Source organism: Venustampulla echinocandica (genome assembly GCF_003357145.1).
Source record: "Venustampulla echinocandica strain BP 5553 chromosome Unknown scaffold_4, whole genome shotgun sequence".
NCBI lineage: Eukaryota > Fungi > Ascomycota > Leotiomycetes > Helotiales > Pleuroascaceae > Venustampulla > Venustampulla echinocandica.
This window is the reverse complement of record NW_022474209.1, coordinates 1,489,579-1,516,244: the sequence shown is the minus strand read 5'-3', so window position 1 is coordinate 1,516,244 and position 26,666 is coordinate 1,489,579. Positions and strand designations below refer to the sequence as shown.

Here is a 26,666-nt window from a genome sequence, read left to right as displayed (position 1 = left end):
TTTCGCTGGTTTATTCCACATACAGTAACGTAATGTAGGTATTATACCCCGGTTATATAAGTACTCGTACTGCATGTTCGACTGTCTGTGCCGCACTGCTTCCTTCGTAGGTATCTTACGGCAGCATGGATGCGAGGATGCGAGGATGCCTCCTAGTAACCTACAGCTGCGTTAATCGCCAGGGTGGCACAGTGAGTGTACATACTAAGGTAAGGATTGGCGCAGCCGTGCAATCGTGCACTACTTCCTTCGTAAGGTATGTTATATGCCTCATCCGCTTCGGAGCCCTCGATAGTTGATCTCTTTGTATGTCGGAAATATACCAGTTCTGTACTCGAGTAACATTTATAACACTGCTCTCAAACAACCCCACGGCCTCATATTGATAAAACCCAGTACAGACTCAAATTTGAATTCGGCAAGGCATCTCAAATGGCTCCGTTTATTGGAAATGTGGCAGATCATACTGGTGTATTAACGACGCTTGGTGGTGCTGTTTGCTTCTTCTTTCTTCTCAAGTATGCTACAGCGGGTCCCAGAGCGGCCGTTGCACCTCTGTTTAAAGTCAACCATGATCCGTCGGTGAAGTTCGGGCACAAGTCCATTTCAAGTATTGTGGCCTACACATACCCTAGAGTAAGAGCTCTTCACCTCTCCAATGATTAGATGCTTAATTTAACAACCTCCTAGTTTCGAGAGCAAGTCTTCAGGTTAAAAGAGCACTTTGGAGAAATTGTAGTCATTCCCCCAAAGTTTGTCGATGAGCTGAAAGCTGCCCCTGAGACCGTTTTGAGCTTCCAGTATCTCGCCCGAGAGGTAATTCCGCACACTTCTTTCCCGAAGAACATGTATTAATACGTCGAACAGAGATTTTTCGCCCGGTATACCTTACTTGTCTCACTTGTGGACCATCCAGATGACAATACGGTTATCAAGAGTATCCAAAATGACCTCACAAAGCACCTTGGTAGGTGTGGCTAAAGAAAGATAAGCTGCCAAGGCACTGACGAATTGTCTACCAACAGGTAAGGTGGTGGCGGATGTCGAGGAGGAAGTTAGCTATGCATTTGCAAGTGAGATTGAAGCTTGTGAGGGTAATTTTCGAGCCGCTATTTCTTGATTCTCAGTACTGATCGCATCTGATTAGAATGGACTCCAATATTCCCCGCCCATTCGCTATTACGCGTTATTGCGCTTGCATCAGGCAGGATCTTCGTTGGTAGCAGCCTTAACCGTAACAAAGATTACCTGGACTGCATTGTGAATTTCACGATTGACAGTATGATGGGGGGGGAAGCCCTCCGTGCCTACCCCTCCTTCCTTCGGCCTCTTGCTCAATGGTGGATTCCAGGACTTAAGCGCTCCAGGGCGAAACTTCAGGCCATGAAGCGCCTTATTTGCCCCATTATCAAGCAACGGGTCGCAGCCAAGGGCAACAAGGCGAGCCAGGTGCCAGACATGCTGACCTGGAATATCAATAACTCCCCCCCGAAGCTGGTCAGCGACATCGACTACCAGGCCCACAACCAACTCATCGTCAGCGCCGCAGCCATCCATACAACTAACATGCAGCTCAGCCACGCCCTATTCGACCTTGCTGCCCACCCAGAGTACATCGATCCTCTGCGAGAGGAAGTGGCGGCAGTGATCGCCGCAGAACCTTCGGGCACCATCACTAAGACCAGCATGCCCAAACTGCGGAAACTAGACAGCTTCATGAAAGAGTCCCAGAGGACAAACCCACTGGGGCTGTTGACGTTTGAGAGGAGAGTGATGTCTGACCTGACCCTCTCCAACGGGATCCAAATTCCAAAAGGCAACTATATCGGAACACCCGCCAGCGCTATCGCGCGAGACCCTGACTTTTGGCATCAGCCAAATGTTTTCGATGCGTTCAGATTCGAGAGACTGCGTCGTGAACCCGGGGCTGACAATAAACACCAGTTTGTCACCACGGGTATTGACTCGCTGTATTTCGGGCATGGGAAGCATGCCTGTCCAGGGAGATTCTTTGCAGCGTATGAGATCAAGTTAATCCTTATACATCTGATTATGAAGTATGACGTGAAGCTTCCTGATGGGGAGGCGCGGCCAGCCAATATTGAGATGAATTCGGGGGTTATGGCGAATCCTACTAAGACTATCTTGTTGCGGAAGAGAGCTTAGTGTTGGATTCGAGGCGGTACAAATATTTATTTGAAGATTATTGCTTCGTTATACTTTGGCGGTCCTGTTTGCCCTCTTGAATCCGCTTTCCTTCCCGTTCCGTTAAATGATACATGAAAACCAATTAGTAGTTTTCAGTTCCGCACGAATGATTCTTTCTTGAAGCCACCACAACCGCCCCTCGCGCTACCCAGAGTAGTTCCAAGGCTAATAATACCCCCTTATCCTTAGGACATTGATCGTACATTTCCGCTTGACTAGGGCCTAAAATAGATCATATGTAGCCTCGTTATTTGATAAACGAGACTGGAGATGTCGATGGGTATTTGGGTAGGAATTCTTGGCATGGATGATCAGTACGAGTAACTCAAAGCTGGTCTCGGCATTCGCCATCGAGCGGATCAAAGCTATTCCAGTTTTGACTTGACTCGATTCCGGGCAGGTGGTGGTATATTACATCCCGTGTGTTTGAAAGGGTCAATTGGTCAAATCTTAAGGTCTCATTCCGAGGATATTCTGCTATAGAGTACTTGCTCCAGGGAGCCAATCGACGACTACGAGCACGACCTCAGCAAACCACCAAAGCGCGTACCAGCAGCAATCCCCTTGCGGTGCTCAGATTAGGTGGCTTAGATATATAACGAATCATCTAGGAAGATAGGGTCGAGCTACGCTTGATACTCAGAGTCAAAGCGGCCAACCTCGGGATCTGACGCGTAAATGACGCGAAAATTTTGCATTTCGCCCTAGTTCGTAGTCCGTCTGCTAACCCTCGCTTTAGCCCAAGATCACCACATACCTGAGGTAAGTAAGGAGGCTCCCCTCTTTTGTAAAGGGGCTAGAGATTAGTTTAGTAAATATACGAGTGTTTTGCTTACAAACCATGATTCCCTATCGTTCAGGTCCTCACAACATATAACATACCTACGTGGTACTCGTAAAGCCTAGCAGAAAATTAGATGTGAACTGATAGGCGAGGCCCTGGCAAAACGGATATCATGCTACAAAACGTGCACACGCAATTCCCCGCCGATGATGCTCCCAACAGAGACCACGAAGGCGCAAAGAAGCCGCGTACACGGCGCGGTTGCACGACCTGCCGCACCAGAAAGGTATGCTCTGCTCGTCTCGACTGCGTTCATTCTGAAAGCATAAGTGCTCACTACGATGGGTAAGTAGGTCAAATGCGATGAGCGGCAAGGGGTCTGCCAGAACTGCAGTCGCCTCAAGCTCGAATGCACTTGGGGCTCGTCGGGACTACGTCACGGACAGCGGTCGAGGAGCAATCGAGCGTGCCAGAGATGCCAACAAAAGAAGGTAGGTAGGGATGCTTATTGTTATTGCTACAGTATTCGGATCCTGCAGTACAGAGTATATATATCCTGACGGGAAATTCTAGATGCGGTGCCTTCTGGCCGGTCCTGGGGAGCCCTGCGCTCCATGCAGACGCGCCGGAGCGGCCTGTCTCCCCGTCGTCTCTCCCCGACGAGCACAGAACCAGGCGTCTTCGTCTCGCGGATCTCTATCAGTATCAGTACATGCTTCAGGCAGCTTATTGAGCCGCACTGCGATGCTCCGGCTGCTCGACGCCTATTTCAATGGCCCGCATAATTTCAGCTTCTTCGCCTTCCTTCACCGGCCGACTTTTATGCAGATGCTTGACCATGATTTGATCCCCAGATGTCTTCTGCTTATCGTCCTTGCTACAGTCAAACGGATACAAGATCCCCTAAGTCGGCTTGCAGATTCTTGGGCGGATGAGAGCCGACAGCTCGTCGTGGAGGGCATCTTCACCAAGATTTCTACCTCAAGTCTTCAGACACTCCTGCTTCTACAACGATATGAAGAGCTTCGTGGAGATCACCTGAAAGCATGGTTCCTCTCAGGCCTGGCCATTAGGCTAGCACATGCGTTACAGCTCAATATGGAACCTCTGCAGACACAACGAAGCAGTACAAAACCGCCTCTCCCAGTAACAGTCATGGAAGTCCGGCGACGGCTCATGTGGAGCTGTCTGGTCATGGACTCGATGATGGAGGGTGGGGCTCGCCCACTGACTCGAATGAGAATCTCATCTATTGATATTCGCCTCCCTTGCGACGAAACGGAGTTTCACTTGGGCAGAGATACGACGTCCACAAGAGGGGTCCAGTCAACGGATGCCTCCGACATCTCGGATATCAACGCGGGCCACTCGCGCGACGGAATTTCAGCCTGCTCAATAAAAGCTGCAATGTTACGCATGCAGATCATTGATTATGTCTTTTCATATCATCTTCGAAATAAAGATCACCTCCCATCGGAACTCCCATGGCAGCAAGATGCGCAATTTTATAAGCTCCAGATGAAGCTGGATCAATTCGTGACTGAGCTACCCATTGAATTCCGATTCGATCACAATGCCCTCTATAGCCTCTCTCATGGCGAACTCATGAGGCTCCTTAACCTTCACTGCCTCCTTGAAGGCGCATATTGCGACTTACTACGAATTGGCGCCCTCTTGACGTTGCTGACTGCCGGGAACGAAGCGCCATTATTTCCGGAACCACCAGCCTGGTTCCTTGACACATGTGCGCGCGGCCTTCTCGATCACGCTTTTGCTATGGCCCAAGTGATATCGGGTACCATGCGCCACCTTGCATCTGATTGCGATCCGTTTGCTGCAATCTGTAGCTGTTTGGCCACGAGGTTACTCGTGATTGACAGACGACCGGAGGATACTGGTTACGTGCCGCTGTCCGATCCAACCGTTCGTGGGGCGATTGACGGGGCGGTTCAATGCGCGAAAAGCGTGGCTCGATGGTCCGTCCCTGCTCGAAAATATGTGAGTTCATGGTATAATTTATAAACTATTTTCGTTGGCTAAGATTACTTTTCCAGCTCAACGCGTTGAGCAGCCTGTCTGCCAACCACGGATACGAGATTGACCTTGCCGACATGTCCTCGTAAGTGACAGAAGCAGAATTATCAAATCATCACTAACCCTGACTGTGTTAGGTCTTCTCTTCCAGCGCTCTCGCGACCAGTATCGCGAGCAGCTTCTCCAAGTCTCCGAACATATGGGACATTCGGCACTATACAACGAAACCTAACCATCGATGCTGACGAACCAGGAACTACGACTGCAGCCAAACAGGATCAGAACGGCCATACATTCCCTCTACTAGGAGTCCCTACGAGTGGCGTCCCTATAGTTGAGGAACCAGCACTTGCCGTTGACAACGGTGGCTTGGAGGCCGACTATCTTCTCCAACCTTATGACCCTCTCAGCCCGGAAGCGCTGAGAATTGCAGCCGGGTGGGCTGATGGCACTTTCGACCTCACCTCAGCGGAAGCACTCTTCGACTGGACTGCCGGAAACTTTGCACCTGATTTTGGGAACGGCGACAATTTATTTTCTGCCTTCAATGAAGGCTAGATTGGGAAATACTTTACCAGAGTTGGACACCAAAGTTAGACATCAGAGTTGGACCATATGACAGAGCGAAGCTGCATTATTTCTCTATGCCGTCCTTAATCTACGTTATACAAGCTGCCGTTCTTCACTTCCGTACTACCGGGGCAGGCAACGGGGGAGTTTCCCCCTTCCGCACCTGCATCCAAGCCTTAATGTGCGCCATATGATCGCCACCAATAATGCTAGGGTCGTTTGCTCCCCACTCTGGTCCGGTGGTCTCAATATCATCATGTGGCCCCCAGACGACACCAGTCTCCTTGACATACTGCTCCCACAACTTCTTCATCTCCTCGACCTTTGTGGGGTTGGAGTCCGTGAGATCATTCGTCTCCCCAGGGTCCTTAGAGAGATCGTACAGCTGCCACTTGCCGCCGCCAACTCCAGCGTCTATATGCACCAGCTTCCAAGGCCCTTGGCGGACTGCGCCTCTGCCGAAGAGCTCCCACCCCATGCTCGTATCGCCGTGGATGCCAGCCATGCCTTCGCCGACGGATTTCCCGTCAACCAGGTACGGAACCTACGGAAGAGCATCAGTACAGGATCTCATATCTCTATGGATGGGGTTATGAAGTTACTGACCCAAGACTTGCCACGCATCGGCGCAACCTTTCGACCCCTAAAGGTACCTGGCTGTCCATCGGCAGCGGGGTGGGTGATGCCTGCGAGGTCAAGGAATGTGGGACAAATATCCATGACTGTCGAAAAGGCATCGATTATGGCTCCATTTTGTGCTTCCTTTACGAACTTTGGATAGTGGATGACTAGAAGATATATGAGCGATAGAACAATGCTTCAAGGAGGGCGGTGCTTACTGAAAGGGACTTTGATGCCACCTTCAGTTGTATACATCTTGTACAAACGCGACGGTGCGGTTGATGCTTGTGCCCACTAAACGACAGGACGGCCAGTTAGTCAGGTTCAACTCCACGAGCGGTCCAAGATAACTCACCCTTGATCCGTACCAAACATACGATGTTGCATTCCCGATGTTATCGAAGGTGTTGTCATCTAATATTGGACCCGAGTTAGCTGATTGTTCCTTCTGGATATATATGGTAGGTACGCCATACAATACATCTTCACAACTCGCATGAGATCCGCGCCCATAGTAGGCATAGCCTCGTAGTCCGCACCCTCAGCACCATTATCGCTCTGGAAAATAATAACCGTGTCTAAAAGAAAACGCATTAGTCTCCGGCTTCCACACATCGGTCTCTTGAAAAGAGAAGCACTCACTCTCAAACTCCTTTGACCTCTTTAAATATTGCACAATCTTTCCAACATTCTGATCAATATTATCTACCATCCCGGCGAAACACTGCATCGCGCGTGCCGAACACTTGCGCTCATACGGCGTCATCTCCTCCCACTCCAGATTCCACGGGCCAGCCACAACCTCATGCGGCACAACATCCTCCGGAATCAGGCCCATCTTCTTCATCTTCTCCAGTCTCCGCAGGCGCAGAGCCCCCGGGCCGTCCTCATACACGCCTTCATACCTATCACGATCGGCCTTGCTGCATTGGAGTGGCCAGTGAGGCGCGCTGAAGGGGAGGTAGGCGAAGAAGGGTTTTTCGCGGTCAGCTGGCGTGCGCTCTTCGAGCCAGTCTACTAGATTGTCGGTGTAGTAGTTTGAGGAGTAGAAGCCCTTAGGGTCGTTTGTGACGTTGGGTTCGACGTCGAACTTTTTTCCGTCGAGAGTGTACTGTGGATCAGATATCAGCGCCGCTCATCTGATTTATTCTTCGATGAAGTTAGGTGTAATCACTTACAAGCTGTGGGCTGACCCGAGAGAAAAACGGGCCGTAGTCCTTGTCATCGATCTGGGGCTCATGGCCGTAATGGTTCGACGTTCCCGGTAGCAAGGTAAAGGCTCGGTCGAACCCACGCTCGGCAGCATTGTTGTCTGGCCTGTACCCCAAGTGCCATTTCCCACTGATAAGAGTGTGATATCCGTTGTCCTGGAGAATCTCCGACATGGCGGCAACATCGTGGCTAATCTCGGTATTTAGTTGGGTACATGGAGGGCGAATCCGTAATATTGTTTTTGACTCACTTGAGGAATCCTTCGTGGCCGGGAACATCCCATCGCTCTGGATTCTGCCCCTTTTGCTCGCTCATTATGCCAACGCCAGCAATATGGTTGTCCGTGCCAGTGAGCAGCATGGATCGCGTAGGGCTGCAGGCTGCTGCCGTGTGGTCTGGCTCGGCATGCATATCAGTTATTGCAATCTTGCAGGGATAGGTTCAAGAAGTGAGGGTCATTGTAATCTTACAATCCGTAAATCTAGCGCCATTCCGAGCCAGTTTGTCCAGGTGAGGCGTTCTGATCTCGCTTCCAAAGCAGCCAATATCGCTATAGCCCAGGTCTAAAGCGTCATTCAGTCGTTAGCCCGTGTACAATATAAATCTCAGGAGAGAGAAAGAGCTGACCATCGGCAAGGATAATTAAGAAATTAGGGCGGGTATCACTGCCCGGCATCTTGGGAACGGTCATGGCGGCAGACTAGGTGAGTGGTTAGGGATGTGGAATATCCTGGACTACTCGAATATGAGACAATATCGGCCTGATCTGTCAGAAAGGGAGGGGAATGGCACGGGACTATTTAAATAATATAATTTCAAGCCCATTATTCTAGAGCCATGGCTACCCTTCTCGCGTATCTCGGTAGGAAATGGGGGGACTGAACTAATGCGCGTTCGTCGTGTATCTCGGCGGACTTTATGTCGCGTATCTCGCGGAGGCCGCCCATGGCAATCTCTTCTCTCTGCTTCAGACTCGTTGCTAACCAATTTCTACCCCGTGGGGAATATGAGCCAAACAACCATGTGTATGGCGTCTTCTTTAGTGAGCGGGGGTGTGTTCATTGTTGTAGGTATCTTTTCTATATTAGCGGAGACAAATCCACATACTTCCTTCTTTATTTCATCCTCTCGGCAGTGCTCCATTACGACAGAATTTTACTAAGAAATACCTTCTTTAGCCCAGCTATTTGCTCTCTTACTTTTGAATAATGCCCCCAAAAACTACGTCCCCAATTGGGGGCTTCAAGCTTATGTTCAAGAAATTGACGCCTGCCTTGTTCATGTGTTGGATGGTCACTGCAATCCTCAATGTACTCTTCGGCTTTGACACCACAAGCTTTGGTGGTGTCCAGAATATCCCAGCTTTTGGCCGAGAGTTTGGGACTCCGATAGGCAAGAACGGCGCCTATATGCTCTCCGCATCTCGTGCATCTTTCATGAGCTCTGTGGGATTTGCTGGGAAGTTTCTCGGTGCTCTGGTATGTTCCTGCCCCGTTATCGCTAGCTAGTTGACTAACGAAAAATATAGTTTGGTTCTCCCATCATTGAATCGATCGGCCATCGGTACAGCATTTGGATCGTCTGCGTCATTAGCTTCATTGGGATTATTATCGAATGCACTTCTCATGAAGTTGCACCCTTTGTTGTAGGGCGTTGTATTGTTTATTTCAGGTTTGCCCCCTCGTTTGTGAGAGCAATATAGCGGGATATCTGACAGGTTGAGGGAATAGCGTTGGTGCTGCTGAGATCTGCGCAACGTAAGTTTACCTTCCTCCATATGACAGACACACTTTTACTAACAGAGACTCTACAGTACATACCAGAGCGAGATTGTACCTGCAGCGATGCGGGGAACTGTGGTTGGCTCAATTCAGTTGTTCAATCAGATAGGGCAGATACTGGCGGCATTGGTGAACAGGAGGTACTACCAATCAATGGAACCAAAGGGGTGAGTTATTCCGCCGGCTAGCCTCTGTAGTGCTATTGAGACCTGACAGCTCTTAGTTGGATCATACCAGTTGCCGTCCAAGCATGTGCCCCGATTATTATTGTCATTGGTGTTTACTTCATTCGTTGGTTATCCTACTCTCTACATATACTTAAAGTATACTTACAATAAAGTAGCGGACGGACCTAGATGGTTGATAAGTAAGGGACGAATAGATGATGCAGTAAAAACCCTTGAGAAGGTGCGGCCAAAAGCGGACGTTGATGCTGGCCATTGCAAAGAGGAGGTTGCCGCTATTCAAGAAGCCATCAACAACGAAACCGATAAAGGGCCATGGATTGACCTATTTGTGAGTAGCTTGACCTGCCTTCGGCATGTACAGCCTGCATTATCAGTAGAACTGACTCCATCCTAGCGCGGCACTAATCTGCGACGCACTATGATTGCCACAGTCATCTTTATATTCCAGCAGTTCACTGGTCAAGCCTTTGTTTCTAATTGTATGCTTCCTCTCCTTAACTTCCTATTCCCCGGCAATCTAATTGATTCCTTATTAGATTCACCCCGCTTCTATAACACTGTTGGCCTAAGCAAACACGCTTTTGACTATAACATTGGGTCTGCAGTATTAGGGTGGGTCGGTGTCCTGATTGGAATGTTTTTCATTGATCTTGCTGGCCGTCGAACGGTTCTTATTGTCGGCTGCATCGGCCAGGCGGTATTTCTCTTCCTTGTTGCAGGCATGGGCTTGCCAAAGCACCCTACCGCGGCAGCGGCAAACACTCTTGTTGCTAGTGTGATGCTATACAACTTTTTCTTTGCTGGGTAAGTAGAGATGTCCTTTTGATTTGAGCCATACTGATTGTGTTATCAACAGAACATTAGCACCAGTCTCCTATGTTGTAAGTATATTCTTCTAATCCTAGCTACCTAACCCTTTATTTCCTAACTAACGGCAACGCTTGAATAGGTCGGAAGTGAAATCGGTACAGCAGCTGTCCGTGAAAAGACAATGGCTTTTACAACCGCTGTTAGGTACGAGATTGATATACTGAACCATAATATGTGAACCTAACATCAACGTTTCTAGTATCCTAGCAGCATGGATTGTTGCATTCTGTATTCCCTATATCTTGGACGATATAGGAGCCAACATCGGTTGGGTGTTTGGATGTATGGCGGCTTTGGCGACTATCTTCACATATTTCTTCGTCCCTGAGACAAAGGTGACTACTCCTTCAGTTTAGTAAATCAACTTGAAAGCTAATTATATTCGCTATAGGGCCGATCTCTTGAAGTAAGCTTACTTTTCTACATTACCTAGACTAGAAACTCTTCTATCTAACGCTAATCCAAACTAAATAGGAACTTGACGAGTTGTTCGCCCAGCATATCCCAGCGCGAAAGTTCGCCTCAACGGAGACAGTGGGGCCCGGAAGAAGGTTAGTCGCATCTTCTTATGATTTTAATAATTTTAAGATATTTGCTAATAGTTCTTCTCTTTATAGGGCCGCGGATCTAGAGAACCTAGATGCTGTGCAGATTGATGATCTTAAGAGTAAAGGACTTATGGGCTAAATGTTTATAATTATAGGTATAATTTTATTATATAATTATAATTATAATTCCTCTGTAACTGATAATAAAACGCGTTTTGTATTTATAATTTACTTATACACTTTATGTTGATTAATGGGACCCAAATTGGTACACTTAATACAGGTAATTGATTGGTCAGAATGGGTCATGGAATGGGGTAATTGAATTGATTAAGAAGCCTAATACTATAGGGTGAAAGCCTCACATATATAGGCAAATGAATGTATGGGGTCAGGTGATCAATCAGGTGACTCAAGGAAATAATACCGATGGTATCCGAATGGCTTCCCAGGGCCTCCATCATCATGTGCCATACTAATTAGTATGGGATGCGATGATATCCGTGTATTCGGCTCATCGCGAGTACACATATCTCATTTCTCCTTTGTGGTGGAGAAGTGCCAAGTGGGGTGCCTAAGTGGCTTGACCAGCCGGCCAGGGGAACTCCCATAACTCCCATATTCTAACACTTTATTATATGTTTTGCTGTGGTCAAGCGTATTATTTAAGAGGTCTAGCTTATAAGCCTTAAAAACTAAGTAAATAAAGCAACTAGAAGTCGTAGAGACGTCACATTTTCAAAAGTACAAGTACTGTACGCCTTCTTGAATTCTAGTAGTAAGGTACTAATTAAGGAATGGCATTCGAGACTCTGTGGAACCCACTCAGACTCCAATACACCATAGCCGCGGCCCATGATTGCTCCAGGGCTTGTATGATGGAGCTACCGTGAAACAAGAGTTGCCCCGATTACCTCCGTTGTTTTGGGGTACTCTAGCAGATAGTCAGGTGCCACAAGATGATGATCGAGGGCGATCGGCTGCATGTCGAGACCTCTTCAAGCATAACCTATCTTTCCTCCAGCGACACTATTATCCTTAAAGACGCTGCTCCCCGGATCGGAAGCGCTGCAAATGCTCATTTCTCTAGCATTTATTCCTCGATACACATGGTAAGGACATACTCGAATATGCGAGCGACGAGTTCCTAGATCTCGCTACGACGCTACGGGTGGCTTCGAAATATGACGAATCATCTAGGATGGTAAGAGCGAGTTATGCTTGATACTTAGAGCCAAGGCGGCCAGGTCAAACTCTAGATCTGATGCGAAAATTTTGTGCTTCGCCCTACTATGTTCACCCTGCGAGTACTCACTCGCGGCTCACCCCAAGATCAGGCGGCAAAGGGTTTGGATTCAACGGCATGCCCATTAACACGACTGAGCCCACTAACTTTTCTAATACCGCGGCTTAGCGAGTGAGCCTCGACGCAAAAAAAAGTCCAAAAAAAAACATACAACAGCAGGTATTCGCTGGTGGTCACCCACCCAACTACTAATCTGCCGATCTGAGGCTTGTGTATGGCAGAGCGGACGGGATGCCCATTTCTCCTCAGTCTATGGTCGTATGTGACAGCTATTTGCTTACATTAGTATATATAGACCAGAAGTCGAAAGTATCGTATAACAATGCGCGAACGGAAACAGAACCAGGAATTCGCTGGTGGGCGCCCGACGACATTACTCTGCCGATCTGAGATTTGCCTTGTTTAATAGTTCGGTCGGTGCCTGGCCCAGCGGGTGAGCCTAGTCGCCCTTACCCTCTATTTTGGGATGGTGACCACCCTCCACCATAGAGTCTAAACTGTGGTGCTGCCTTGAACATGATTGATGAGTAAGTCCGCCACACTCACCAGTATTCGTGTCAGATATAGAGGTTTCAAAAAGGTTTTACGATCGAACGCGGCGGAATAGCCTTGAGATCGTGCACCTCCGTAGACGGCGACTCAGGTTAAATTGTTACCCAAGCTGATATAAATGATAATTTGGAGGTCGGTATAGAATTCGAGACTAAGGTCCGCCGGTCGTCCGCCGAGGATTATCTCTGAAAACGGTGCTATCGCGGATTTGTAACCACTCGAATCAATCGGAAAGGGTATGTGTGGCTTGTAAAACAAGTTTCCAAGTGGAGCGATTGCGATTCGGATATAACATGCGGTGTTTACAGACGCATAATATGAATATTGCTTCGTAATCGCAATGCCAATGCTACAGGGGGAACCCTGACTTCGAGAGTGCAACACTAACGGCGGTTATACAGAGTTATGGGCATCACTCTTTCTTAATTGTTGATAGATCGATCTTGTATTTCAAACCAACCCCACTAATATGCAGAAAATGATGAGCAGGATAACAATAGTCGCTTCGAAATCACTTTAACCATAATCTGACCATGTCGTTCTAGTCTGACAATCTAAGAGCTTGAGCTTTGTGAAATAATACATAAGGTAGCTACACTTTCTGCGTTTTACTATCAGCAATACAATCAACCATTATCTACGCATCAAACCATCGTCTACACATCGAACCATATACCAACTACTTATACATTACCGTCAACATGAAACTTTCTGCTAGTGACCTTGCCATCCCAACTGGCTCTGTTGTGCTAGTCACGGGCGCAAGTGGTTTTATTGCCACTCATATCGTCGATCAATTGCTTCTTGCTGGCTACCGTGTCCGTGGTACAGTTCGAGACGAGAAGAAAGTAGCATGGACCACAGAATTATTCACAGAACGCCATGGTGCTGGAAAATTCTCCGCTGTTATCGTTCCAGAAATGTCAATTGAAGGGGCCTTCGATGAAGCCGTGAAGGGTATGACTTGCCGAGATACCCCATAGTAATCCTCTCTTTAATATCACTTAGGCGTCCAGGGCGTGGTTCATAGCGCTGCGGTTATGACATTCAGCCCAGACCCAAACGAAGTTATCCCGGAGAGCATAGCTGGCGCTACCGGCATTCTTCGATCCGCTGCCAAAGAATCATCTGTGAAGAGCTTTGTCCTCACGTCCAGTAGCATGGCAGCTGCGGGAGGGGTCCCTGGGCCTAATAAGCATTTCAGCATCGATGCTTCGACTTGGAACGACGGGCAGATTAAAGAAGCATGGAGTGTTACTTCGGCCCCTTTCCCTCCAACTCACAGCTCTGTGGTGTACGGTGCGAGCAAAGCAGAAGCCGAGAAGGCTTTCTGGAAGTTTGTGGAGGAGGAGAAACCATCATTTAAGGTTAACACGATATTGCCCGATGCAAATATGGGCGGAATACTAAGCTTGCAAGGAAGCTTGAGCACGGGAAACTGGATCAGGATGTTCTATAATGGTGCTGTTGATTTTGTGAAGGGCTTGCCATTGCGTAAGTTTTATTGGTCTTTCGCCCTTGACGCTGCGTGAATTAACAGATGTATAGAATGGTACGTGAACGTCGATGATACGGCGCGTATTCACGTGGCTGCATTGGTTTCCAAGTCTGTCCAAAATGAGCGCATCTTCGCGGTTGCTGCCCCCTTCAATTGGGGTCAGATCCAAGCTATATTTCGGAAGCTACGTCCATCCAAGTCGCTCCCAGAGGTTATGCTAGGTGCAGAGCTGAGTAACATGAAGGTGCCAAATGAGCGAGGAGAGCAGCTCTTGAAGGATGTTTTTGGGCGTCCAGGCTGGAATATTCTCGAGGAAACCGTAGCAGAAAACATCAAGGATCTGGCTTAGAACACAAGGACAGATAGTGTGTAAAGGCGCTTGCGGTTTACAAAATAGATTTAGACATTGAATATTACACGCGTGGGAATTAGAAATAGAAATATTTTATGCGCCTCTCGATATGACTAGTCAATTGAGAATAGAATGCCTCCAGTGCCACGTTAGCTGGCAGGGAGATAGAGTAACAGCCGCTACTCGGCTACAAAAGGCCAAAAACACCCCAGATTGTTGTGTGCAGCCTGTTTCTCCTGCTTCTCCTCTCAAGGCAACACCGCAATAATAAAAAGGAAAGCTCTAGTTCTCTGATGTAATATCCCTTCCATGCGCAACATCTGCGGCTCACTTGGTGTTAGGACTCGAGGGCTAAGAGAACTTGTAGCTTCGTAAAGTTTGCGAACCAATTGGCGCAAGGGCTACTCGTCCACCCCTGCCGACGGCCGTCCTGGGCTAAGTTTCTCAACTGGAATTCCATAATCGAACAAGAAGAGCAATAATGACGGCGGAGGCCTTTGTACCTGTCAAATCTTGGAGCGCTTGACAACAGGTAGAAAGAGTTGATTGAAGTGGGGAAGAAGACGGGGACTCGACGCCGAGTTTCTGAGAGAGTGGGGTGGCAGAATCGCTCGGGCGGTCTAAAAAGAAGTTCCCAATCTGGCATGGCTCATCATCGTGCTTGGCGGCAGCTCTTTCTTGCTAGCGTGCTTATTTCACGGAGATCGGATATAAGGTGAATGTCCGCGGACAATGGAGGAGAGCGGAGAGACCGCGGACAATGGAGGAGCGTTGAGAGTCCACGCACAATAGAAGAGAGGTGGAGTCCACGGAAAATGCAAGGGGTATGTATGAGGGCCACAAAGAAATGAAACGACATGAGCGAGAGTGGGACATCTGGAACTCTCTATATAAATGAAGGGGAGGCATGGTGGGAACACAAAATTGTTCAGAATGAAGCAAGCAGTCAGTCTACAACCATTAACTTCAGGCTAAACATTCATATATTCATTAAGCTGACTCCTATTCGAGATTGGGACTTTTCAGAGCCGAGAATATAGACCATCGGATTCCTCAAAACACATACATTAATTTACAATGTCTCAATCCGCTCTCACCGCTCTCACCCTCCCGCACAACGCTGTCTGGTTCGGTGAGTTCTTACCCCCTTTTCTCTATTACTCGCCCCTAGCTCTTCCTTTCTAGTATCTAACAATATCTAGTGACCGGCACATCCTCGGGCATCGGACATAGTCTCTTATCCTCCATCCTCTCCGCCCCCGGTCACCGGGTCGTTGCTCTAAGTCGTGACCCATCAGCAATTCCCCTCCCTTCAACCTCTACCAAGGACAACACTCTTCTCGTACCCGTCGATCTGAAGTCCAAAGACTCCATCAAGGCGGCTTTCGATGCCGCCATCAAGACATTTGGACGCATCGACGTCGTCGTTAATAATGCGGGCTATGGACTCATCGGCGAGCTCGAGTCTGTTTCTGTCACCGCCGGCCGAGAACTGTTTGAGATCAATTATTGGGCGCCAATTCAAATCACGCTTGAAGCTATCCGCATTTTCAGAGAGGTGAATCCTCTTTCTGGCCCAATCGGAGGCGTGATTGCGCAAGTCTCCTCAGCCGGGGGCTACATCACCGCACCCGGGCAGGTGTACTACCATTCGTCAAAATGGGCGCTGGAAGCCGCCACCGAGTCTCTTGTTAAGGAGTTAGATCCGGAGTGGCACATCCGCGCTGTGATTTTCGAGCCGGGGAGTGTAAAAACGAAGTGGAGTAATGCGAATATGGTCGACGGGGGACAGCACCCGGCGTATGTGCGCGAAGAAAGCAAGATGTTGGGGACGGACCTAATCCGGAATATGGCGGGATGGGAGGGCAAGCTTGGGGCGGAAGCTAGGGATGTGGCAAACCTTATGGCTAAGGTTGTTAGAGATGAGGAGGGGAAATGGGGCGGAAGAAATCTCTTGAGGCTGCCTGTTGGGGCAGACAGCTGGACACTAATCAAGAGTGATGTCGAGGAGGTAAGGTGCAATTTGGAGAAGTGGAAGAAAGAGAGTGAGAGTACAAGTCCAGGGGATGTGAAGGAGACGCTGAAGGCTCTTGGATTGATTCAGGAGTAGAGTTGGAAGACGTATGGCTTAGAAGTTGCGGAGTAGTCTGCGAATGCATGCGGGAAAGTTAAGCTATTATAGAAGATAGATCACTAAGACTTTTTATCATATATTGCGATAAACTGCAACGGTCTAGCTTGATCCAAACACAAATTCATGAGCTATGCTTGTCTAGTAAACTAAATACAATAAAAATCGAGTTGAGCCTTACAACCGAGACTACTTGTTGGAGATAGGCGTTATATTAGGAGGGCTATAGAGGAGAGGTCACGTGATGAAAGAGAACGAGGGCGAAGTCCGTAAGTCAGTTACGCGTACTCGAGTAATCTCAATACCGCGATACATTACATGCTGTCAGAATACTGACTTCAACATCCCAACCTTTGCCATCAAACGAACATCTACAGCTCTTCTCACCAGCTACCTAGATAACCATGAATACAATGGGAAATGCCACGCCCACGAACCGTACGGCTCCAAGCCCTCTCAGCTGTACTGCCTGTCGTCAACGTAAGATGAGATGCAATAAAACGAACCCGTGTTTTCCTTGCCAAATAGCTGGCATTCAATGTGTCACTCCAACTCGTGCCCGCGCAGAACGGACCAGCAGAAAAGCTATAGTAGTGGCTCGTGATTCCGAGCTCTTGCGTCGTATCCACCGTTTAGAAAACCTGTTAAGCACCAGCAATTTGGCAAAATCTTTAGCTTTGACGGCCGATGGAAAAGAGTCTCAGGTCCAATTGACTGAAGAAGCTCGAAATAGTGTACTATCTACTCATGCCAAGCGCGATGATGGGCCTCATCTTGTGCCACAAACAGAACGTGCCGATGAGCAGTACGCATTTTTCATCAAGCAACAAGGAAACGAAGTTCGTTACCGCAGTGGGGAATTCTGGACAAGTCTAGGAGATGAGGTCTCTGGAATCCGCCAGCTGTTGGAGAGCCAACCCGAGGAGGAAGATGAGCTTCAAGATTCGAACTTGAGCACTGTGAGCATCAGCAACACTACACCACAGTTGGTTTTTGGTTATCCAGATAGCAAAGCTATACCAGATCCTATTTATCCTTCCGATCCCGAGAGAGAGAGGCTCTTTCACTTTTACTTCACCAATATCGACCCCATTTGCAAGATATTACACAGGCCCAGTATTTCTTTTCACTTGCTAGGTACGAAGGATCTCCTTGACGATAGGGGGCGGTTCAAATTTTCTAGTATCGATGCCATTACTTTTTCGATGTACTTTGCAGCCGTGATGAGTATGACTCCTGAAGAATGCTTGAAGAACTTCAGTCAAGACAAGGACATATTACTTGCACAGTTTCAGCAGAGTGCAGAGGTAGCATTGATGAGGGCGGATTTTATGGACACTACGGACATCGTCACCTTGCAAGCGTTTGTTCTCTATATTGTAAGTTTCGTTTATCGTCGACTTTGGGAGCTTCTGCCACATCATATATTAACCGGGTTAGATGACCTTGCGCTTCCAAAATAAAAACCGATCAAGCTGGGCCTTGATCGGCCTTGCAATTCGCATCGCTCATTCCCAAAGACTTCACATAGACCCAGACTGTTCTACCAGAGGTACATTTGAAATAGAGCTGCGCCGCCGGCTTTGGTGGCAGCTTATTATACTTGACATGAGAGGTGCTGAAGATCGTGGGACCGAGCCTATGATCCTGGAGAGCTCCTACACTACTTTAATGCCGAGTAATTGCAACGACGTTGAACTGGAATTTAAGTTGGGAAGTCTCAACCCCGAGGAATGTGCAAGTCAATGTTCTCTGGTAGATAAGGCAGGAATCACGGAGATGACGTTCGGCTTGATGTGCATGCACATGACAGTCGTATTTCGGAAGCTCAATTTCGTAACACTCACGAGAGAACCGCGACTTACACTCCAGGATAAGGAAGCACTGGTAAAGGAGTGTGCCAACAAACTCGAAACGAAGTATTTGGCTGGATGCGACCCCACTGATAAATCAGTCTGGATCATCTACATGTTCGGTCGACTTCTCATTCTCAAACTCTGGCTCTCCATTCATTATCCTCTACACGTCCAAGCTGCTGGTACAGTAGCGGGATCTCGGCAACAAAGTCTTCAAGACGCCATATCTTTCCTTACTATCTCTGATCTTATTGAAGAAAACAGTTTTGCTTCGGGCTTGCACTTGTTTTTCGCAAGAAATGTTCCATGGCATGCTGTGGCAGTCATGTTAGCGGAACTATTAAGAGAGCCTCGAGGGCCTCTCGCAGATCAAGCTTGGGCTATTATCGACAAGAGTTTTACAAAATGGAGCAATCGTATGGATGGGGCAAGGGATGGTATGCCGTGGCGCCCAATGAAGATCTTGCTGGAAAAGGCTCAAACAGCAAGGCTACAATCTGCCCCAGCTATGGCAACTCCTGATAATCTGCAAGCTGCACTACCATGCAATCCAAGTTGGAAAAACGCCCATCTCGTACCAGAACTGACAGATCTCAGTCTAGAGACCAATCGGACCTACACATATACTCACGATACGTTCCAAGAACAAAATTTCATGGATCAGTCACATCAACCCTTGGGATTCGACGCATTTCCAGTGGTAGATAAGTCTCTGTCTCGCACAAGCCTTGAGATTACAGATATCCCTATCAATTGGGATGACTGGAACGAATTCATATACGATTCAAACAAAGACGGGGCTGATAAAAATGATTCATTTTGGGGAATGGCAATGCAAATGTAACTTCTATTATGGCCGAGCGCACTTCTATTATTAAAAACAAAAGTCGAGTGATCCTCTTTATTACAAGCAAATTGCAAACTATTTGTAAATTTGTCAACAATAACAGTCCCAGCATACACGCCGTTATGGAACTCTCACCCGGGACTTCAGACCCTCAAAATGCCGCTTTCTTTGAAAGTCGGCTCAGCATTCTCCATAATGACTGCTAGAGCGCTTGATAATCTCAGAACGAAGCTACTCGCAAACAAAGACAAAATGCCAAACGTTAGTGGAGTGGCATTCTCTTTCCTCCTCCAGAATTTGTTCAGCGCCTCAACTTTGAAGAGGGCGGAGGTGTCGAGAGATCGCTAATGGTTACAGTCGGGCAGTTATTACTACAATATTAAAGATTCTATCATCATCTAAGATGGCGGCAATCCTTCATCTAATATTGGCTCCCTTTTCCAAACAATAGCATTGCCCCGAAACCCTTCCTTCCTTTAAGTTCCTTTATGCAAAAGCAATAGACAGGATACACGACCTCAACCGGCCGGATGAGATCTGCGTCTCTGGCATGTCTCACAAGAGCATTTTTGTTTCGTTGATCGCCCTTCAAGCGGCAAGGAACCTGGGTTCAACGCTAAGCCTATTGGCATGATTGGGGCTATTGTCCAGGTGCTATTGAAGCTTGTGTATGACAGAGCGGACGGGATGCTCATTTCTATTCAATCTAGACTCGATGGTTGTATGTGGTGTACAAATGGGTTATTTAACTACTTCAATGGACGATCGCCCTGAATGTTACCCAAGAAGCGTAGCGTAGTACCTAGGTATCTATTTCAACCAGCCTCATGCCCCCTTCTCGCCAAAAACCACAAAGTTCTTCGCCGTAATATCGTCAATGAATGCCGGGGCCTCTCTCAGCGTGAACTTCTCCCCACTGATCTCCGCCGTGCCTCCGGTCATCGCAGAATCATTCAAAAATGCCTCGATAGCGTCGAGAGCCGTTTGCATTGGGGTCAGTTGCATCGCTTCAAACAGATGATCGCTGGCCAAACCAGTTCCTTTCTTCTGTCAACACTATCCTCGGCATATTCTCCGCTAGAAAACACGGCACCAAAAAGAGTTGGTAAAGAAATGGGATTGAACATACGAATAACATTAGGGCAAATCCCATTAATCCGAATTCCCTCCTTGCTCAATGGTTCCGCCAAAGATCTTACCGCACCGACTACACCATGTTTTGCCACCCCATACATAGGTGCAGCCGGGAACGCATAGATCCCCGCATTGGAGGCGGTACATATGATAGATCCCTTCTCTGACGTTGCATTCTTACGCATGTAATGAACAGCTAACCTGACAGCTATTTCCCCACTTAGTGATCAACCTTTAATATTTCCTTTTCGGTGGCATTTTTAGTACTCACTGTACAATAATCCAGAAAGGTCGATATCAAGAGTCTTCAGATTAGGCTTCGTCGGCCCCGCAGATGCATCTTCGCTCCGCTCAAGAAACTCCCCAATTTCACTAACCCCCGCATTTGCGAATACTACATCGATGCTACCAAACTCCTTGTGAACTTCCTCAAATGCAGCAGCTTGCTCGTCCCAACTTGAGACGTCCGCTTTTTTGAACAGGAAGGTGGTCTGCGGGAACTTTGAGCGTAAGTCTATGAGTACTGATGAAGCTAGAGTTGGGGAGATGTCAAGAACGGCGATCTTGTTGGATGCCGAGGACATTAAAGTAACTTCAGCCAGGCCGATTCCTGATAAGCCGCCTATAGGGAACGTCAAATTAATGTATTGGGTTCGACTGGGGGAATGGAGCACGTACCGGTCACAATGATGCTTTTGCTATTGCCCGCCATGCTGGACAGATTCCGGGTCCGGATATCAATAGGTGCGGCCGTTAGTAAGTCTACTTGAAGATGCTATTTTCGGGATGCCTCGGTTGTTCCGTATTTCACAGTGCCGGCTTTGAATAACAACTGTACAAGCTCAACAATCAAACCGCAAATTTCCAAATTGCATCAATAAGTTAGAATATGTGCATGGGATCCCAGAACAAGAAATGATAAATAGAAGACAGCGGTTATTAATATTGGTTTTGTTGTACAAAGTAAACCAACCCACACTGGCCCCACGTTGTCCTAAGATGTCCCACTTGGGACGTTATCATTTATTATCGCCTTGAATGGGGATTTTGGCTTGATTTTAGGGCCCTGTTCCCCGCAGTACCCCGCCTTCGGGATTTGTATTTGGAGTTTTCGGTAGAACGCGGTTATTATTTACCTCTCGAGCGATCATTTATATGGAATAACATTATAAGGACCTGCCATATAACCATGACTCCGGAGTGCCATTATCATACCCAGGTACTTAAAAATATTACTATTATTTCCGTCCTTTCCCCTTACGCGCTTCATCAAATATAAAGGCCATCCGATGCAAGACCCGAGTTATAGTGGGGGCAGCTATTCCGAAGAATCAAGTGTTGCGACTAGGAAACGAAAAATAGTAACTGGTGGAGTAACGTCTGTCCCTGCGTGCCGAGACGCACCCTGTCGCGAGACGAATCTATAGTTTTGGAATCACAAAGTTTTTCCTAGCAAGTCTATAAAGTTGTTATTTATATGTCACCTTCTTTAATTATTTCTCCTCAAGGAGACCACTTAAGCATAGGAAAAAGACTGTGGTTAACTATGTTATTGATCGTTTTAATTACGCTACCGATCGCCGCTTCCGTTATCCCCCCCTATTTAATCGCGACTATTAAAGTCCTTTCAAAATTCAGAGTACTTAAGAAAAGGTCCTTTACGAAATAATATGGCCCTAAATTTTAAAGACACCTAGAGAAGGAAAGAATGCAGTCCGGGAGTTACGCCGGTGCGATGAGAGGGTCCACATGTTCAGTGCCTAGTAATGTACACTAGCCTATACTATGTTCACACCCGGGCTTGCTATATTTTACTTAGCCAAGATTCTCAGGTCTAATCACGTGCTTGCCGTACATTGGTCACGCGTGTAGCGTAAGTGCAGGTTTCTCGAACATTCTATCAGCAGGCGGCAGCACGCTGACTATCGCGACGGCGGGATAACATACTTTGGTATTCTGTGCATCAGTTCCGCCAAGACTTCTAGAGACTTCTTTTGAGCCAGGGTAATTCAGCCAATAATTTTCTGGATCTTGAGAAATACTACCTGATTAAGTATATATCAGATGTGGAGACTTTGGAACTGTTTGGCCCAATACGAAGTAGATAGAGCCAGCCAAGTCCTATAGTACTTTTGCAGTATGACGCAAGATTCTAGTGATAGCTGTCGTTTCTCCACAGATCCATCTATAACTTCACTTCCTCTCAAAGATGAATTTACAAGAGCGCTTGACGGCCTGCCAGTAGGCCAATCTAAGCCCGAGCTTCAAATTCCATCAGTAAAGCACGAATCCTTATATCCAGAGCAGGATATGAAGAATGAAAGCGTCTCAGAAGAATCTTGTCTTACAAACGATGATACGGACCATATACAACCCCATATGTCCAATTTCCAGCTCGGAGGAAATGGGATCTGCACTGTGTGCCAGGAATTATTTGAAACAATAGCTACAATGATTTCCATGGGGGCCAGGGCGAATTGTAATTCCAAATTCAGACGTCACTACAAAAGCGCCATGGCAGTCCAAGAATCTAGTCAAAACGGCTGCAAAGTTTGCACGCTATTCATTGAGGCCTATGGATTTAAGGCTTTTGCAAAAGACTGTCAAGTGCTGGAAGACGCTATCGGGAATATCGAACCTCTCAATGTTCCTCAGATTTACCTGGATACTCAAAAAATTCCGTGGACCATCGCTCTTCGCCTTCGAGACAAGCTGGACCACAACCAGAAGATGGTACTTATCGCGCCGGTTGATGAAGGTACCTACCCCTAATCCGAAGTATAGCATAACTTACAAGTGCTAAATTCAGTAGCACCGACATACGAAATAATGCGACCATCAACGTCAAATTATTTACCTATGGCAAAAGACTGGCTGAAGGAGTGCATTGACAAACATGAACACTGCATTAAACCCAATCGGCAGGTTCTACCCACTAGATTGCTATGCCTCGGTGGGGACAGCATCCGATACATGTACCAAATGTTCAAGGCATTCAACTACAGTATGCCACATTGAGCCATTCTTGGGGATCTATAGAGTTCTTCAAGCTATCCAACGAAAACTTAAAAGATCTTCAGAAGTGTGTCCCCGAAAATGAGCTTACGAAGACTTTCCGCGATGCAATTTACATCACTCGATCTCTGGGACTGGAATATCTATGGATCGATTCCTTATGTATAATCCAAGACGACGACCAAGACTGGCTGAGAGAATCAGCGTTAATGAGTGGTGTTTACGGAGGCTCTACAATCAACATTGCGGCAGCTGATTCCATTGACGGTAATGGCGGCTGTCTCTACGATGATATGGCAATCAGAACACAGCGCAAGGCATTTAGGTATCGTTTGAGGATGCCAGGTCTGCAAGACAAGAGGCCGTGGGAACTTTCGCCTATTTATCTATATCCTTACTGCACTAGCTGGAGCCACCTGTCAAGTCGCGCTTGGACTTTGCAAGAGAGGTTTTTGGCACCTCGAACGCTGCACTTCAGCAGGACTGATATGCTCTGGGAGTGCCATGAAAAGGAGGCCTGTAGCCTATTTCCTGACAGACTACCTCAAGATCTCCTTTTCCACCAGACCTACAGGAAAAGGGCGTCGCTTGCTTCGATTTGGCATCTTTTAGTGAATCTGTATTCAGCAGCCAAGTTGACGAGGTACAGCGACAAACTAGTTGCTTTATCAGGTCTTGCTCAGGCAGTGGAAAGTGAGACGGGGGATAAATACGCGGCTGGTATGTGGAGAAAAGATTTGGAAATCCAATTGTTGTGGTACAGCCTAGGAGAGGAGGTACTATTTCCACGACCCCCTTACCAAGCACCGACAGTAAGTGCAAAGCACAATCACTTGACATCATCTCACTCACAAAGCAAAAGAACGCTAACTTTCAGATTCCCTAGTCGGTCATGGGCAGCACTTAACAATGCGGTAACCTTTCCAGACGTATCAGTTCCAGTCGACACATCCACTACGCATTTATACGTACATGTTCACAGTGTTTACACTCAGCCTACAGGTCCCAGTTCTCTTGGGCAGATATCTGGGGGCCTTCTAACACTATCTTGCTCTGTCTTGATGCGTGGCACAAGTACCAGCCATGATAACTTAGACGCCGAACACCAGGAGGTATTTGAACATCAAGCCAGTGCGGTAGCGCTGAGTTTCGGCGGTGACACAACCGTTGCAAGCATCTATTGGGATATTGAAGAGGACCATTCCGGATTGCTCTACTTTCTCCCAATTGTAGGAAGACCTCCAAGGAGTAAATCCGGGAGATTCAAGTCAATACAAGGCCTAGTGCTACGAAAACATCTCCAGGCTGAGAATACTGTACAATATTCTCGATTTGGTATGTTCGACTTTAGCTTCGATGTTGGCCTTGAGGACGAAGATAGGATAGTACGCAACTACCAAGCTGTCCTAGCTATTATGAGGAAACAAAAGCAGACAACACCAAAATCCGATTTTGCCAAGACGCTTGATAGGAACATGGGATTTCCTGAAGAATGTCAATTTATTGAAATCATCTAACATACCTTCAACTGCAAGGAATGAATACTAAATGACAAGCAATTGAGCCATTTCTATAAAGACAAAGAGTTCCGTCAGTTAGTGTAAACATGCTGCGTAAAAGATTTGTATGAATATTCTAATGACTGTGAAAACCCGAAGCCAAAAATTTACAGGAGATCTCGCAGAGACTTGAGAGAGCGTCTCTTTCAAGGTTTCACTGTCTCTTCTCAGAGACAAAAGTATCAAAGCATTAATTTTAAGCTCTCTTGGTGAAATAAGGTTTATATCAAAACAACCACGATTTTTGCATAAGTGTACGTCGCACTACTTGTATCCATAGAAGGGCTCATGCCTTCCGCCTCTCTGCTCTGGTTGTCTGCAATCTCGCTGCATGCAGCCCGCCGATCTCCGTAACCTACCTCAGCCAAGTCAGCGGCTTAACCGGCCGACATCGCCCATTTCCTAGGTAGACGCCCACGTGATCGCATGAAATATGGGCCAAAATTAAACCATTGAGTGTTTCAAAATGAAGCCGATTTCGAACTCTACTGTACAGCCCGGGAGTTACTCCGATTTGAGGAGATGGCCTCATGTTTCGGTGCTTAGTAATGTATATAAGTTATGCGCAGCCACAAACGTCGCAGCCACGCATTTAGCAGCCACACGTTTTATTAGAATTTTAGCGAGGTTACTATGACCACACCGCCACTGACTAGAGAAGGTATCAGCCTATGTGGCGACGGCGCCTGACATGGCGCGCTCTGGCCGCCATAACGCTGAGAATAACTTTTTAGCATCGTGATAAAACTCGTAGATCTATATCTCATTGTTTTATGGAGTTTAAAAGGCGAAAAGAGCTTAATAGTACTATTGTGGGTCGAAGGGTCTATCACACTATAATAAGAGGCTCTTTCTAATTTAGATAGGCGGCGACGACGCGACTAAATTTTTCGGAATTAATAAGTCAGGAGTGTTCAGGAGAGGCATATAATATAATAAAAACAAAAACATATTGGAACTTTAATGTAGTCGCAGATTTAGAGTAGCTTGAATTTGTCTCGTTACGGGGTGCGTCTCGCTACGCAGGGACAGACGTTAGTGTAGCTGCTAGCGTCTTAAGATTATGCGTTGAACAAACTTGACTAAGCCCTCCATAATCATGCTTTTCACATAGGTGGTTTATTCAGCCGTGGGGTATCCGAGAACTATTTTCGGGAATTAATGATAGATTATGTGGGGTAGGAACCAAATGTGTCTAGCGAAGTAATTAGAAAATTGCCAAGAAAAGACAATAGAGGAGCGGGCTGGGACCAAGGTAGATTAAGAATCCCAGTAATGTTTATTACCGGTGGTGACGTTTGCACAAGGTGGTTTGAGACAAGTTCGGGTGATGGGCGTTGAATTAATTCTAGGGGATGGCTATGAGATGGTGCTGGAAGGGAATTTTCTACTTCGTGGCTGGGGTGATTGCAGTTTGGTAAAAGCTTATCTCAGATATTCCATTCTTGAAAGCATTGTTGAATATGCTAGACTTGGATAGAACCGTTCCTTAGCTGAGTGTGTTAGTTCTTTTGACGACCTGCATAGGTGCTGCTTAAACTGTCTTCTCAAAGTCGGGCGTATCATCTACTGGGACTTGGGGTTCTATAACTCCTGCCAT

General features: G+C 47.2%; 9 protein-coding genes across 9 annotated transcripts; 7 read left to right on the top strand and 2 right to left on the bottom strand.

Annotated features, from left to right (window-relative positions):
* Positions 1 to 432: 432 nt before the first annotated feature.
* On the top strand, positions 433 to 2,166 carry BP5553_06802 (putative Cytochrome P450; the record flags this gene model as incomplete). The annotated part of the gene is made up of 5 exons (XM_032015425.1): positions 433 to 636; positions 691 to 816; positions 868 to 967; positions 1,026 to 1,094; positions 1,148 to 2,166. 5 exons carry the CDS (start codon positions 433 to 435, stop codon positions 2,164 to 2,166), a joined length of 1,518 nt encoding a protein of 505 aa, XP_031868846.1.
* Positions 2,167 to 3,201: 1,035 nt separating this feature from the next.
* Positions 3,202 to 5,584, top strand: BP5553_06801 (uncharacterized protein; the record flags this gene model as incomplete). The annotated part of the gene is made up of 5 exons (XM_032015424.1): positions 3,202 to 3,278; positions 3,346 to 3,483; positions 3,613 to 4,990; positions 5,047 to 5,111; positions 5,164 to 5,584. The coding sequence occupies 5 exons, from the start codon at positions 3,202 to 3,204 to the stop codon at positions 5,582 to 5,584; spliced, it is 2,079 nt and encodes a 692-aa protein (XP_031868845.1).
* A 124-nt stretch (positions 5,585 to 5,708) lies between these two features.
* On the bottom strand, positions 5,709 to 8,120 carry BP5553_06800 (Uncharacterized protein; the record flags this gene model as incomplete). Its single annotated transcript, XM_032015423.1, has 10 exons — positions 5,709 to 6,140; positions 6,203 to 6,384; positions 6,436 to 6,511; positions 6,573 to 6,631; positions 6,694 to 6,795; positions 6,860 to 7,328; positions 7,396 to 7,618; positions 7,680 to 7,824; positions 7,900 to 7,992; positions 8,057 to 8,120. 10 exons carry the CDS (start codon positions 8,118 to 8,120, stop codon positions 5,709 to 5,711), a joined length of 1,845 nt encoding a protein of 614 aa, XP_031868844.1.
* A 517-nt stretch (positions 8,121 to 8,637) lies between these two features.
* BP5553_06799 (Uncharacterized protein) lies at positions 8,638 to 10,955 on the top strand (the record flags this gene model as incomplete). Its single annotated transcript, XM_032015422.1, has 14 exons — positions 8,638 to 8,907; positions 8,958 to 9,100; positions 9,160 to 9,186; positions 9,243 to 9,377; positions 9,434 to 9,501; positions 9,554 to 9,726; positions 9,793 to 9,877; positions 9,935 to 10,202; positions 10,255 to 10,279; positions 10,348 to 10,412; positions 10,468 to 10,603; positions 10,660 to 10,674; positions 10,743 to 10,819; positions 10,886 to 10,955. 14 exons carry the CDS (start codon positions 8,638 to 8,640, stop codon positions 10,953 to 10,955), a joined length of 1,557 nt encoding a protein of 518 aa, XP_031868843.1.
* A 2,420-nt stretch (positions 10,956 to 13,375) lies between these two features.
* BP5553_06798 (Uncharacterized protein) lies at positions 13,376 to 14,521 on the top strand (the record flags this gene model as incomplete). Its single annotated transcript, XM_032015421.1, has 3 exons — positions 13,376 to 13,631; positions 13,683 to 14,168; positions 14,223 to 14,521. The coding sequence occupies 3 exons, from the start codon at positions 13,376 to 13,378 to the stop codon at positions 14,519 to 14,521; spliced, it is 1,041 nt and encodes a 346-aa protein (XP_031868842.1).
* A 1,080-nt stretch (positions 14,522 to 15,601) lies between these two features.
* On the top strand, positions 15,602 to 16,634 carry BP5553_06797 (uncharacterized protein; the record flags this gene model as incomplete). Its single annotated transcript, XM_032015420.1, has 2 exons — positions 15,602 to 15,656; positions 15,727 to 16,634. The coding sequence occupies 2 exons, from the start codon at positions 15,602 to 15,604 to the stop codon at positions 16,632 to 16,634; spliced, it is 963 nt and encodes a 320-aa protein (XP_031868841.1).
* Positions 16,635 to 17,059: 425 nt separating this feature from the next.
* BP5553_06796 (uncharacterized protein) lies at positions 17,060 to 19,355 on the top strand (the record flags this gene model as incomplete). The annotated part of the gene is made up of 3 exons (XM_032015419.1): positions 17,060 to 17,135; positions 17,184 to 18,034; positions 18,096 to 19,355. The coding sequence occupies 3 exons, from the start codon at positions 17,060 to 17,062 to the stop codon at positions 19,353 to 19,355; spliced, it is 2,187 nt and encodes a 728-aa protein (XP_031868840.1).
* An 828-nt stretch (positions 19,356 to 20,183) lies between these two features.
* BP5553_06795 (uncharacterized protein) lies at positions 20,184 to 21,204 on the bottom strand (the record flags this gene model as incomplete). The annotated part of the gene is made up of 4 exons (XM_032015418.1): positions 20,184 to 20,398; positions 20,488 to 20,700; positions 20,764 to 21,114; positions 21,171 to 21,204. The coding sequence occupies 4 exons, from the start codon at positions 21,202 to 21,204 to the stop codon at positions 20,184 to 20,186; spliced, it is 813 nt and encodes a 270-aa protein (XP_031868839.1).
* A 1,427-nt stretch (positions 21,205 to 22,631) lies between these two features.
* On the top strand, positions 22,632 to 25,024 carry BP5553_06794 (uncharacterized protein; the record flags this gene model as incomplete). The annotated part of the gene is made up of 3 exons (XM_032015417.1): positions 22,632 to 23,250; positions 23,305 to 23,496; positions 23,565 to 25,024. The coding sequence occupies 3 exons, from the start codon at positions 22,632 to 22,634 to the stop codon at positions 25,022 to 25,024; spliced, it is 2,271 nt and encodes a 756-aa protein (XP_031868838.1).
* Between the last annotated feature and the right edge of the window lie 1,642 nt (positions 25,025 to 26,666).